This window comes from Brachionichthys hirsutus, chromosome 11 (genome assembly GCF_040956055.1).
Source record: "Brachionichthys hirsutus isolate HB-005 chromosome 11, CSIRO-AGI_Bhir_v1, whole genome shotgun sequence".
NCBI lineage: Eukaryota > Metazoa > Chordata > Actinopteri > Lophiiformes > Brachionichthyidae > Brachionichthys > Brachionichthys hirsutus.
In genome coordinates, this window is record NC_090907.1 from 11,436,702 (window position 1) to 11,451,304 (window position 14,603).

At 44.6% G+C, this 14,603-nt stretch overlaps 1 protein-coding gene and 1 pseudogene across 1 annotated transcript; both read right to left on the reverse strand.

Annotated features, from left to right (window-relative positions):
* Positions 1-4,350: 4,350 nt before the first annotated feature.
* On the reverse strand, positions 4,351-4,915 carry LOC137901864 (sialidase-3-like; annotated as a pseudogene).
* Positions 4,916-5,143: 228 nt separating this feature from the next.
* Positions 5,144-7,591, reverse strand: LOC137901754 (cilia- and flagella-associated protein 43-like). The gene has a single exon (XM_068745796.1). It carries the CDS (start codon positions 7,589-7,591, stop codon positions 5,144-5,146), a length of 2,448 nt encoding a protein of 815 aa, XP_068601897.1.
* Positions 7,592-14,603: the final 7,012 nt, after the last annotated feature.

Sequence of the window (14,603 nt, forward strand, 5' to 3'; positions counted from 1 at the left end):
CCAGCTGTTCCCGAAAAATCAATATCCTGTTGTGATTGATCCCCAGATTGATCCTGCGTAAAGCTTGGCCAGAATTAAGCATGCAATCGATTACAATGTTGATTTGCTGTGGCGACCCCTCACGGGAAAAATAATAATAAGAAGTCTTTAGTCTTTATTTTGGATTAACCTTCAACAATGAAAACGTTTTCCTCCAGTGGTTTGTCGTGGGCCGGTTGTGCAGTTTTAAGTAGAGCTTCCCCAGAGAGAACAAAACACAGAGAAGAGTCTCAGTGCCGGTAATACGCTCCCTGAGGGGGGGCGGTCGGTTGCCTGGAAGGCTATTCACAGAGCCTGCGACTTATCAATATTGATTTCTATTAATGGAGCAGCAAGTCGTTTGGCATGTTCACCCCCCCCCCCCCCCCCCCCTCCGTAGGTGGCCCTTCAGGCAGGTGGGAGATCTGACTTGCAGGCCCAACTCTGGAAGAAGTCGCCTAAAGGATTCAACTGGAGAATAACAACATCCAATGTCGCTTAAATAAGTGTTTGTAAGCTGACTCGGGACATAAATCAAGTGCCTCTTGGCTCGTATAGGGAACCAGAGTCCGACAGGAAGACGGCCCAGCGAGACTGCGACTACTAACTCCATTCATTACCTCCTCCGCCCAGGCGGGCGTTATGTGATTGCAGGCGCCTGTCCGTCTGTCTGTTAGAAAGATATCTCAAAAAGTTTTGGACAGATCTTGATGAACCTTTCAGAAAATGTTGGGAATGTTTCCAGGAACAGATGATTACATTTTGGTGATGATCCAGTCTATCTCACCACCGAATTTCATCTGGATCGGATCCAGAATGGACTCAATAAAAAATATTGAACGCTTGCCGACTGACAGTGAAACTCTGGTTCACTTTTACTTTTCATGGTTGGTGTATAAAGACGCCAAGAGCAATCTAGAACCTTCTGATGATGATCCAGATCACCGTGTGGATGGTGTAGATCCAGTTAGGAGCGGAACGAGCTGCTCGGCGGAGGTCTGTGCTTTTCTAGTTATTGATTACTTTTGAGACACGTTTCTATTGCTGATACTTTCTAACATTGCTTTGTCATAAGGACCAACTATCTCGCCGGCCATTGAAGCACCATCCGATGCAGATGAGATGAAACAGCTGCTGGATGGAGCTCGACTTCAGAATGTCCCCTGCTGTTCCCAAGGTCAACAGTAAATTCTGACTGAACGTCCTCCTAGACCTAGACAATGCAAACGTGATCGGCACCGGTCTGCAACAACAACACCTGTAATCCAGTTCGATAGTTACTCATTTTTATGCAGGGAAAGTGTGCAAAATGTACCAACAACCAGTCATCTGGAGACATCCACCTTCTTTTGCTTCACAGAGCCCATTGGCTGTTTTTACAGCATTCAACACGTCGCTTGAGCTGGAAGACAGATGTCCCTCGTCACACTCCAGCAAGGCTCGACACTCTGGTCTACCTTCCAGCACTGCTGGCTTCTTCCTCCCTTCCATAATGAAACGCAGACGTACTGAAACGGCAGCATCTCTGGGGACGAGCGAGTCTGAGCTGACTGCCCTATAAAGGACAGCAGCTCCCTCTACCCAGAGCGCTCTGTGCTCTCCACCCAACCTCGTGACCTGAACTTCATGTTTGTAATGAGATTTAACTGCAAGGAAATAGGAACATCCAAATGTGTGGTCTCCGTTCAGGATCTGTCCAGGATATTATTATTATTATTATTATTATTATTATTATTACTGCCAGTCATTTATCAACATCAACATGTAGATTTAGTCTGTTTATGGTCAAATGAAAGCATTCTGGAGTCCAAGGTTCTTTCACAGCAGTCAGTGAGTCGAGCTCCCTCTAGTGGCTCAGGGACGTAAATACAAAGCTTTGATTAAAGAAATGCAGGAAGTTTGGCTGAAACAAATTCAATGGCTGAACATTGTATGCACTGATAAAATCCTCTGCATTTTGAAGCCTGTGTGTGTGCGTGTGTGTGTGCGTGTGTGTGTGCGTTGCATCTTCTGGAGATCTCAGCAGCGCAACCCATCCGGTGATCCGGTGTCACTTTTTAGAGGCACCACAGGGAGGTGCTACAGGATAAAGAAGCAGGGCTCCAGCTGTTGGAACAGGAGTTCTGTTCCACCAGGCCCAGTCCAAAGTGCAGAGTCCAGTCAGAATGGATTTAAAGTGGATCTGTTTGAATATGGCGAGTTTATGAACGACTGAAGGACAGTAAACACGACCGAAACAAACAGCAGCTCTGCTCTGGTTCAGCAAGAACAGAAGCCGCCACAGCATCAGCATCAGCATCATCATCATCATCATCACCATCATCATAACTACCACGAGTGACAGTTGTCGCTCTGATTCCGTTGCTCAGGCTTAGGTCGGTGTTACACGAAGGAAGAAGCTGATGAATGTCAAAGTTCATGAAGTCATCACTGCTGAGACTCGTGGGAACAGAAGGGCCAGTAGAGCCGGCGCTCCGTGTTAACCTATAGGCCAGGTGACAAAAGTACGATACTCCTTGGGTTTTTTTTCTTTCATTTATTTTCTTAAAAGGGTTTCTAAAATTTGCGAGCCGACAACGTGATTAAAACGAGGGAAGTTTACTTCCTGATCTCGCAACAGGCCGTTGTGCGGACGCTTTTGCAGGTGCGCGCATCGACCGCTATTTTCGACAGCAAGATACAGCAACCCCAGTTGGACAGTGTCTCTGCCTCATCTGCGTTGCCTAGGCGATTGATAGCTAGATAGACATGACATGTATGTTTGCCACGTTCACACTGAAATTACTGGTTTGACACTGTTTTTGAACGCAGATCGACCCGCTATCAGTCGCCGTTTGTCCCTTTCCCAGTGAGCAGAACGCCGTACATAAGCCGGACTTCGTCTGATCGCTGCCTCATAGCGAACCGGCTTTCTCGTTGCTGGTGACCGTCGCTGGTTCGTGCATGCACAAAGGAGTGTAACAAAACAATTTTTTTCATAATTGAAGATTTGTCTGCGAGCCAGATGCAGCCATCAAAAGAGCCACATCTGGCTCCCGAGCCATAGGTTCCTGACCCCTGCTATAGGCTATACTATAGGCTTCGGTTACCATAGTGCATGAACTTCTACCATTTTAGTGACTGATGAATGAAGTGTATTATTTTTTTTTTTTACAATTATACATGCATTAGTGCTGTCATGCGATTAATTAATTATGTTTTTATGTTTATTATTATTTGTAATTAATTAATCTAATTAATCTATGTTTTAATCTCACCTAAAAAATTGAAGAGAAAAGCCCTCTTGATGTATTTTCATTTAAATTAATTACATTATTATGGCAGATCAATAGCTTAAAATATAATATAACAAACAAGTAGCTTTAGAAAGTCAATTATTATATATACTTGAATCAGCAAACTTTATTAATCCCAGAGGGAAAGTTACATGTCCTATCATTTACATTCTGCTGTGTTTGCAGAATTTATTTGTTTTTCCTTTTCGCCGTCATGCGCCTTTCTGATTTTGGTCATCGCTTCCTGCACGGAGGTGCTGCAAATTGGACGCAGTTTGCAGCACCATCGCTACTGGGTGCTTGCGACCCTCTCCGCCCTCTCCGCTCCTCACGTTGTCCCGTCCACCTACAATGGGAGCCTATAAGCTTGTGCTAAACAAGCCCAAACGCAATGACACCCAATCAATGTCCACTTCAGGGTGTCACTGACTATTCCATCCCCGACAACTCGGGCACAAAAAGCCCAGCGCATTAAAGGATTTTATAAAAAGGAAATACAGAAGCAGTAAAGTTAGAGATTAAAAATTAGATTAATGCGATTAAAAAAAGCACAACGCGCTAAAGAGGCCTGTAATTACCGGTAATTAATCACAATTAACGTAATAATTTGACACCCCTAACATGCATGCATGGTTTCATTACATCTTTCTCCAGGGATCGACATGCAGGAAATTCCCAGCCAGTTTATGTTAAATGAATGAGTTGTATGTGATGATGATGATGATGAATATATTTATTAGATAGAATGTTAGAGTACAAGTACAGTCACACAGTAGCATGTATTACAGTACAAATAAAGTCAAACATCCTGTCTAAGAGGAGCATTTCAAAAAAGCCCTTGCAATACAAATTTAACAATACAAATAAAAATAATAAAAATAAAACATAAAAATAAAACCAATATTTGATAACTCAATTGGTGCAAATGTTGTTCATGAATTATGTCTCTCCAGCCATATTTATCAAAACTCACTGCTGCCTTATCACTGAAAACCAGCAGAAGATGGAGAGACGGATAAAAGACACCGTGAAAACAGTTTGTAAGTAATTAGACATGTTATTCCATTAAACATGCAAAGCAGCCATCGTGGATGTAAGCCAGGCCTGAGTAACCACTAGGGCTGCTGTTGATGATCCAGGGTTTGCTCCATGCTACGGGCCTTTTGGAGATTTGTTCAGATACACTGCTAAATCAACCCGTTTGGACTTATCGCTCGGGTGCGTGAAGAGCAGCCACTCTTTGAGGTTCTGGCTTGGATGAGACGGAAAGGACACCGCACTCCCCTGACAGCCCTTACCTGCACAAGCTTTTCAGCAGACGGTAGGGTGACGAAACCGGCGCCATTATTCTTATCGAGAGCTTCAACACGGTAGCCTCCCTCACTACGGGCGATCTGACCCCTGCGTCATCAGAAACCTCGGCCATTTCACATTCCACTGACTTTGTTTGCAGGCTCCTGCTAAATCGCCACGTATTGCCGCTATCATCACTGTACAGATGCATATGGGGCATTCAAATAGAACGGCTTGCTGGGAGCACCACAAGCATAAACTGGGGCAATCGACCTGCCAGTCTTTGTTTGACTGCCATTGCCTGATCAAACAGCAAACGTGGGCCAGTTTTTTATTTATTTATTTGCATGCAAATAGTGTCATTTATTTCCAAAAACCACATGAAATTATATTGGCAAAAACTAGCAATGTTTCTAAACCGCGCAATAAAATTATCCAATTCCATAATAATTTGTGTCTAATCTGATATTCTTACAAATTATTAAAAAAAATTAAAAAATAAGGAAGGCGTAAGGGGCAGGAGAGTGGAGGAAGGAGAGTTCCTCATCCTCCAACGCTCAGCGTCTTTGTTTGGCGAGGTCCCTCAACTTCCTCCTCGGAAGCAGATTACGCTCTGGCACTTTAGGGTTCTGACTTCCATCTAAACCCATTGCTCCATGGACTTTTTTCAGCTCTTCCACTTTCTTCTCCATGCTTTGTCTCTTCCGGGCTAGATTGGCATTCTTAGTGGTTTCCTCTGCTTCTTTGATTTTGTGCAATTCAATTCTTTTAATGCAATCATGCTCCTTCTTAGCAAAAAACCTTTCTTGACGAGCTATGGTTTCCTCCAGAATGGAAAGTTGAGTGGACACGGAACTTTCTTGATTGGTACTGCTGCTGAGATACTTCTGTTGATCCGCATTGAGTTTTATCAGTTTGATCTGCCTCGCCTTCTCTTCTAGGTCCTCTATCTGCATATTCAGCTTCTTGTCTGTCCACTGCAGCTGGACGATGCCTCTACGGAAATGCTTGTACTTTACCAAGGAGGCGATCCACGTCTTTCCAAGTGTCCTGATGGAGTTATTGAGATCCTCCACCACCTTCCTGTGGACAAGAATGGAGTCCCTGAAGTCCACAGTCAGGTCTGTGGGGGGCACCTCCACCTGGTCCTGTTTGAGGACGACCTGGACCATGAGGTTGGTCAGGAGATGGTTCTTCTCCTCATGCAGGCTCTCAAGTTCATCAGTGATGTTCTGAATGTCCAGCTGAGCTGCCCGTTCCTCATCTTTCCTCCCCTGCTGGACTGCATTCATCTCAGCAAGAGACAGAGCTTTTAGTTTCAGCTGAAGTTCACTTTCTACTTTGACTCTGCGGACCTGACAGAACCTCTTCCAGACCGATGGATTCAGTCCTTCTGGCATGTTCTCTGGAGCATCCAGCCCCTCCATGGCCGTCGGCAAGTTGTTCAGTGCATAAGAAGGCAGAAAGTGTTTCGCTCTGGGCCGACGCTTGAATAACTTATAAAGGTGACTAAGCACTGCTTTTGGTACGCCAACGAACTTCTTCCTGAATTCATTGTCCATCGTTTTGTCCTTAGCTACAGCTCCATCATAAGTGTCATGAAATGACTGGACTTCTTTCTCATGTTCCTTCACCATCTCTACAATTTCAGCCTTGTGAATCACAGCTTTTTCAAGCTTGAGCTTGAGTTCCAGCTCTCTATTTTCAATCTTCTGTTCAATCTGGACTGAATAAATGAGATTTGAAATCTTCAGCTCTTCCTGTCGGATTGCCATTTCACATTTTAACTTCTTCTCAAACAGCTTTCTTAAATTTTCATCAAATCTTTTGGCCGAGTCTTTGGAGGAGGTTTGAAGGGTGGTCATTTCATTTTCCAGTGAGATTTTGGTATTCTCCTTCTCATTTTCCAGGACTTTAATTTTGTTTTCGTAATCTATGTATGCCCGTTTCTCCTCCTCACTCCAATCGGTGTCAGGTTTATTCAACGCAAACTTGGGTGGAGGAATTTCCACTTTCAAGATGTCTTCTTTCTTTTTTTCAAGCACTCCATACATCATCCCATTAAGACCTTTGTCTAGGTTATTAGCATTTGCAGCTAGAGGTTTCTGCTCCTCCCTATTCTGTTCCGGGTTGAGATACTTTTCTACTTTAATCTCGGAGTCATCCACAGTGAGAAATCTCTCCGGCTGCTCCCAAATGGAGAGGCTGGGCTCCCACAGCTTCTCATCAATGTCCAGCACCAGCATGATCTCCTTGATGCGTTTGTTCCTCTCATTCACACGGTTGAATTCCTGCATCTTCTGCTTATGCAAGTCGTCAAAGTCCGCATTAAACGTTGCCTTGATATTATGAATAAGATCCTGCAGCAGAACTGTCTGGTTGAGCTTTTGCTCTCTGGTTTTCAGGCTGAACTGGTCGTAGATGTAAGGATTTGAATATCCTAACGCAGCAGAGATACTTCCAGTTAAAGCGTGACTTCCTGCTTTGAGGATTTCCCTCTGCTCTTCCTTTATCTCTCCGGAGGGGCTGGAACATTTCTCTGGGTTGCTCATGCAAGCTTCCTCTTCAGCTTCCCTTATCGCCTGAACTCGGCGAAGGTCAGACAACTCCTTCTGTGTTCTCTCTCGCAGAGGATAGTTCTTCACCTCTGCTTCATAGTAAAATCCCTTAATAGTCTTGCCTTTGACCATCACAGAATCCCAGCATTCATTCCTCAGGGAAACTTGGAGGTCATATTTTTCTGTTATCTCACTGTTGATTGCATTTTTCACCCGTGTGATCTCCTGCACCTCCATGGCCATGGCATCCAGTCTCTGCTGGTCGCCAACATCCACGTTGAACTCCTTTAATTCCAGACGCTCAATTTCTGGGTTGTTTTCATTTTCTCCCATCATCTCTCGGATAGCTGTACTTATCTCTCTCATGGATTTCTGCAGCTCTTTCTTTCGCTGAGCAGACAGACTGTCATCCACATACTTTGTTTTTAATCCCAAACTATTCTGCATTTTGTTTTTAGTGTCCTGTGACATAATTTGCAAATTATACCACAACAAACTTGGTGTGCACTGCACTCCTAACCCTATATATAGGGGTAGATCCTTTGATCGACCCCTTTGATCTACCTCATCTTGAAAACAGTTAAAAGCTACTTCAAAGGCTGCCTCATGCTGTACATCCCTATTGACAGTGTGACAGTTCAAATAACAGTTGGTGGGTATTTCTGCTGATGCATTAGCATTAACTAAAAAATAAATGATTGTGCTTGTGATTATTGGCTATCTGCATTTTTTTTAAAGAAATCTCGTGATGTGCTGACGATGCATTCGGGGTGTACCCCGCTTCTCGCCCACAGCAACAACGATGATAATAATAAAAGAAGTAAAAAAAAAAAACAGTAAATGTGATTTTTCTGTGGCATCGTGATTGGTTTTATTGTTGAAGAGCTGTTGCTTGGTTACCCTTTTTTATTTAACAAAGTTATTTTTATTTTTAGATTTTTTTCAAATCTTCCGGAATGGCAGCGCGTACACACGTTGTGGCCTGAGGTTCCTGGCTTTTTGTGCTCGTTTTTGTATTCTTGTTTATATTTTCGCCAACTCTGAGAATCCAAGCCCTCATACAGTATGGAAGGGCTGGGAGAGGGGTCCGACGGAGACTTTGTCGGACAGCCACGAAATTTGGTACAGACATGCGTCATGTCAGGGCAAAAAAAAAAATATTATTATATCCACGCCCCCAGACACACAGGAAGGCGGCCATATTGGATTGAAACTTAAAAACTGCTGAGTCAGCGTTAACGTTTTTATACATTTAACGGTTTCCGTGCGGCGAAGCTCCAAACTTGAGGTAGAATTTTGAGCGTTTTTGTCCACCAAAAATGGATCCCGTTTGCACATACACACTCCAATCAAAACCAAATTTTAAACACTTATTGATCCTTCATACCTGGACACTTTAAAAGTGGAACTTTGACAACCGGCCTTACAGCGCCCCCTACAGAACAATAAGAAAAAGCGCCGTGCGTCTGCCGGCGAGGGCCTACGATGCCGCTTGCGGCTTTAATTATTATTATTTTCACTTTGTTTAGAAGATTAAATGTATGTTGTATGGCCTTTTTTGAAAATTCTATTATGTCAACTATTTCACTGGGCTAAATATTCATTTCAACACATTTTGGTATCAGACAAGAATTGTTAAAGATAATGAATGACAAAAAAAATACAAATTCTTCTCACATTTGTCCAAACATTGCATGTTAAGCCCTGAGTTTAACAAGACAGTTTGTAGGAATCTGTCTTGGAAAAAGTCTGCTGAGTCAAAAGGATGGATGGGTTCTTTTTGGGTACCTCTTTCCATTTAATTTGGTCAGAGCAGAAGCAGATCTCATTACGATATTAAAGGTACAGCATTCTGTGGCCGTTGGCCGCGTTGTAACAGTAATGTCCTGATTTCACATCAATTCAAGAAAGAAATATGCATTTTTGGTCAGCAGATAAAGCCAGTTTGATTTTGAAAAAATTGTAGTCCACTTGATGAGCAACTGATAATAATCTGATCAAAGAAACTGTATGTATGTCAATGACCCAGACCCAGATATCAGAGGAGGTTCTAGTGCAGGGCTGGGCAAACTTTTTGACTCGCGGGCCACAATAGGTTCTAAAATTTGGCAGAGGGGCCGGACCAAGAACAGATGGATGGAGTATTTGTGTGAGCTAATATAAATGACACATGAAAGCTATTGCATTAAAGGATTTGGCCTTTTACAGGTAGCATTACAGGGAAAAGGTCAAATGAATGAGGTTTAATTATAATACAATTTTATGTAATGATATAACTTGGACAAGTTTGGCGGGCCGGATTAAAGAGACCAACGGGCAGCATATGGCCCCCGGGCCTGGGTTTGCCCATGCCTGTTCTAGTGAGAGGCGGCTGTTTCATGGCCACAGGAGCGTTCATTTCCACACTTCCCCTTCATTGGTATTTATGGTTAATTAAGGGTGTTTTCTATGTTGGGCCACCAGTCATGAAAAAGAAAAAGCGGCATACTCGTCAAACATCCCACACCAAGAAGTGGCACATCTGTTAAGATGGGGCAGGGATATCGCTGGATCACACTGAAACCCAGAGAACAGCTGAGATCTCTCTATTGTACCAGGAGCACAGCCAAATGGACAGAAGACAAACATTCCCATTGGGAGAGGAGAGGAGAGGACTGCAGCTTTTCCTGTTGCAAAATTCCTCCAAGAGAGAGAGAGAGAGGGATTGGGGATCAGCTGCACCTGTCCCAGACTGGGACCACATTTTGCACACATGTACGCATGTAAAAACACGGCAGAGCAGAAAGTTTGAAACACACACACAGCTGGATGAAGCTGGGGGGGGGGGGGGGGGGGGGGGTCAGCGGTGAATGCTATGCAGTGTTGAGCCAGTGGTCAGAATCAGAGGGACTTTCCACCGCTGAAGGCTCATGCATTCATGATGTCATCGGTCATTGTGCCATAGAGTCAGGGTATTTGGAGCCGATATTCCTTTGCAGTAAAAGTTAAAATAGCCCCACAATTTTTTTTCCTATTACATTTGTTCTAGATGTATAAGAGATGTATTCTAGATGTGTTCTAAATGTGTTCTAGATATGTTCTTGATATATTTTAGACATGTTCTAAATGCTTTCTAGATATGTTGTACATGTGTTCTAGATGTGTTCTACATATGTCCTAGATATATTCTAGTTACATTCTATATGTGTTCTAGTTATATTCCATATATGCTATAGATCTAGTTATATTCTAGATGTGTTGTAGATATATTTTAGATGTGTTGTAGATATGTTCCATGTGTTCTAGATGCGTTCAGCCGAGCTACAAAGCTAGTTAATCCCACTCCTTCAGCAATAACATCAGGTCCTTCCTGAAACCCGGATGGTTTCTGAAGAGTCACTTTTAGCACGCTCCTCAGGTTTCATCAGATGATGTGTTTTGGGATTTGGCTTTTATCTAAATAACATTTAATTTTGTAACATCTTACTAAAAATAATGTTATCAAGGTCCAAAACATGCTCTGGAGTCTGTGTTCTTCTGCCCCCCCCCCCCCCCTGTTCTCAGCATCTCTAATTGCAGTGCTGAGACCGCTACGGAGGAGCTGGCTGAACCCAGCGAGGCACGCCTGCTGCACATTCCCTTTCATCAGTCTTCCTCCATTTCATTCCAGATCTTCTGAACCTTTCTCTGATTGCCTGCCTGAAGCGGCCCAATCAATCATCACACCTGTCCAAACGGCCTTTATAAATTCTGCATGAAGATTACATAAGTCTCACATCTTGAGGAGGGCCTGTGTTTTCCCCACACACTAACATCTCCGGTCTTCCAGGTCCTTCTCCTGCAATCACTTCATTCCCGTCACCTGCAACTCATCTCCCATCAGTGGCATGAGACTCTATTTAGTCTCATGCCACGCCTCAAATACCATTTATCCACAAAGTTAAGACAGGGTTCTGCATGGGAAGTTTCTCCTTGCCTATTTTATGGTTTACTTTCCGCTCACAAACACAAACAAGCCTGAAGGAACACAGAACCTCCGCACCAAGATGATTCTCTCTGACAGTGAATGAACCTTTCACATATTCGGGTTGCTCTGACGTGGTCTGATGAGCAACAGCAGTGAAGGTCATAATGAACAACTAGCGCCTGCTGAATGCCGGTTGAAGGTGACCTTCATGGATTACATCGCTGAAGCTTTATTAGGCGCTGAATTTGACCAGCGCGACACAAACGGGCTGAAGGAAAGAGGCTGGCGAACCCGTGTTACCGAATATGGCTTGGCTTTGGCTGGAGGTCAGTTTATTCCAGCTGAACCAACTGCTCCAGACGGCAGTGATTAATGTGGAGCGCTGAGCTCTGCTGGTTACGTCACCCCCCCCCCCAGCCAAGACGACATCTGATACCTTGCACAGCTAAAAGGATTGCATCGCCGCCATCAGTCCAGTGTTATGGGATCGAGTGGTGTGCTGTAATGCCAAAAACCACCACACTCACACACACACCCATCTGTAGTGGTTCCACCTGTCATGTTGTGTTTCTCTATTTGTTCTCTTTAGAACAAATTGATTATTTGTTCTTTTGGACCACCGGCCGCACCTGTGAGCGAGCTGACCTACCAACGAGACACACCAACCCTTGCCATCATCAGATGCCACACCGAATTCCTGCTGTCCTGACACCTCCCTGAAGCTGCTGCTGCCCCCCCCCCGCCATTTCATTCAAAATAGAAAAAACCCCACTGCTGTTTGTTTGTGCCATAAAACATTCCATTTGTGCAGTTAAAGCCTTTAAGTAATGAAGAAATACATTTTTGGACCTGTAACGTCACTCAGCCCAAACGTGCTTATATCTGTCACTCCCTGATCCGGACCAGAAGACCAGATCGGTCCGTGCACGTGTTCCTGCTACGGGTATCTAAACAACAGATAGCACATGAGTGTAAATAGTACTAAAAACAAAAGCATAATAAAAGTTAATGTGACCAATTCTGTCTCATTTACATCCCGTTTTGGCTGCGGCGTCTGGCAGGGGGGGGAGGGACAGAAGGAAGGGGGAGGGGTTAGTCCTCGGAAAGGGAGTCCTCCTCCATTAAATGACTGGGTAATTGTCTTCCTGGGTTTTATTCCTTCTCTTTCTCTTTGGTTTTCTTAATAAAAGTCTAAATCCTTGATTTCTCCATCCCGCCCTGCAGCGAGATCCCAGACACGGACCTATTTCCATATTTGGAGATTATTTACTTCTTTAGGTTGTTCTCACTGCTTTCCTCTTTTCTCTTCCAGTAGTTTTACTGCTGCCTTTCTTTGGATCCATGACTAAGAGCTAAAGAAAAACATCAGCACAGTCTTCCTCCTCCGGCAGGTCGATTCAACCTGTACCTGCTCGTTTAGACTCCGCCTTCGTTTGCGTGTCTTCGGTTCACCTCGAACTCTGAAACTCTGTTCGACTTCAGATGCATTTTTAACTTTGTTTGAAAACCAAGATTCCACTGTATTTGGTTTTTCATTTTATTCTTCCTGTGTTTTGCAGAGTCAGCTGTAAATGCCTTTAGAAGCTGGGCGGTATGGAAAATAACATGCCTCGAAGCGCAGTGCGAGCGACGTCGCTCGTCGCCCCGCAGCGCAGCAGTGAGTTCAGGCCCGTTTAATGACGACACAGAGAGTTTAAGAAAACATAGAAAGAGATTTATGGACGGGAAAATAAAGTACAGGAGTGAATGGAGGCAGTCTGAAATACTTCTGACCCCCCCCCCCTTCAGGGCAGGATGCCTTCACAGCTGAGGCTGCTCGTGGGGAAATAAACAGTGAAAGCAATGAGCTCAGTGTCTGGCAGATGAGAGGATGGATATTCTGACCTTCCTGGTTGACCTTTGCTGCTTCCTGTTTGCTGTGGGAGACAGCCCCCCCCAACTGGTTGCTGCTGTTGCCCAGTGATTGGACTGCTTGTATGATGATGTTTGATTTCCTCGACACCAAACCAAGCACACCGGCAGCAGCCCTGATTGTGTTCTGAAACTCGACTTTTGTTCGTGATAATGGGAATGTGTTTTAGTTTTTGGGTGGCATGAAGTGAACTGGTAACCATGGCAACAACATATTAAACAAAAACAAATGGCAAAACTCAGCTGTTGGAAGTTTTCCTTCTTTCCTCTACCGTCTTCCTGTCCGTTCTCGATGGCGGTCCAGTTCACGGTCTGCAGAGGCCAGACTGTGGCATCAAAGCCTGCTGGCGTCTTCCTGCCCTCCGGCTCCTCCGTCGCCGTCGCGTAACAAAAGGTGCTTTTGATCAGCGGCACCAAGCGAGTCTTTAAGAGGTGAAACATCTTCGAGCTGCGACTGAGCGGTCGTTGTCTTCGGCAGGAACGTCCGACTCGATCGCTGCTCTGCCTTTGCTTGCAGTTCTAAAAGCACGACTGTTACATTCTGTGCAGCAGCACGGAGAAACCTGTTTCCATCAGGCCTTCAGCATGCATGGAGTGTCTGCGTTCGTGGACCCGGTACAGGGTTCTGAAAACGGTCCAATCCGGCTGGCGTGTAAAGAGCCGTTCTTTTGCTTTTTCATTCCAGCCGGGATGACTGCTGAAATATTAGGAGGCCGTTTGACTACACCCAGAACCTTATTTTGCAACGTCTCCATAGCAACGTAGATCTATGTAGGCACTGGAAATTCCCCAGTTTAGTCCCCAAGAAATGTTATCCTTTTCTTTCCCCTGAAGCTTTGTGGGGAGCAGAGGAGGATGTTTCAGAGTGAATCAGGTCTGCATTAATCACCATCCCATAATTTGTGACACAGTGACCCATTCTGCAGAAATGCTTTCTTTTTACTCTAGAAAGATTCTGGCCTTTGTAATGGAGTATTTCCTGCACTACTAATACTTTTTGAAACTCCTTTATTCCAGCTTAGTTGCAAGGACTTGTTGTCCTTGGTCCTTCAGATAGGGAGGGCCGGTCTGTCTGTCTGTCTGTCTGCTGTCACACAGTTAGGTCATCTGTCCACATCCCTCAGCCTCATGCTCTGCTCGTCTTCATTGCTCGCCCTTCCTCTGGAGGCTGAAGACAAGTCGCCTCCACTCCGCCCTTCATTAGAAAGTCCATCTGAATTTTGAACTCCTCTCATAGACAGCAGGAGGATGTTCAACATCCAAGACTCTTCAGATATCTCAGGAATCAAAGTGGATCAATCGTTGTGTGTATTTGTTGAATGCCCACTGGAATGACCGCTGGAGCTCCTGAGCTCAGCTTCTTTTGGGACACGAGGGGGACACTAGGTCTCCTCACCGTTTGGCTGTATACGTTCGAAACTTCAGACAGACGGGAAATAATAGAAAGCCCATTGCATAGTGGATATACAACGAGATTAGGATTAGGGATACCTTTTCGTCTGATGCAGTCCCGCGGCATCAGGGCCGTCTCGCCTCACGTGTCTCGACAGAGATCTGCTGGAACAGACGCGACCAGACGGGCAACATCCTGCAACTAACGCC

Bases quoted from the DNA above. Each gene is read 5' to 3' on its own strand.
- LOC137901754 (XM_068745796.1), bottom strand. From the start codon at position 7,591: ATGCAGAATAGTTTGGGATTAAAAACAAAGTATGTGGATGACAGTCTG.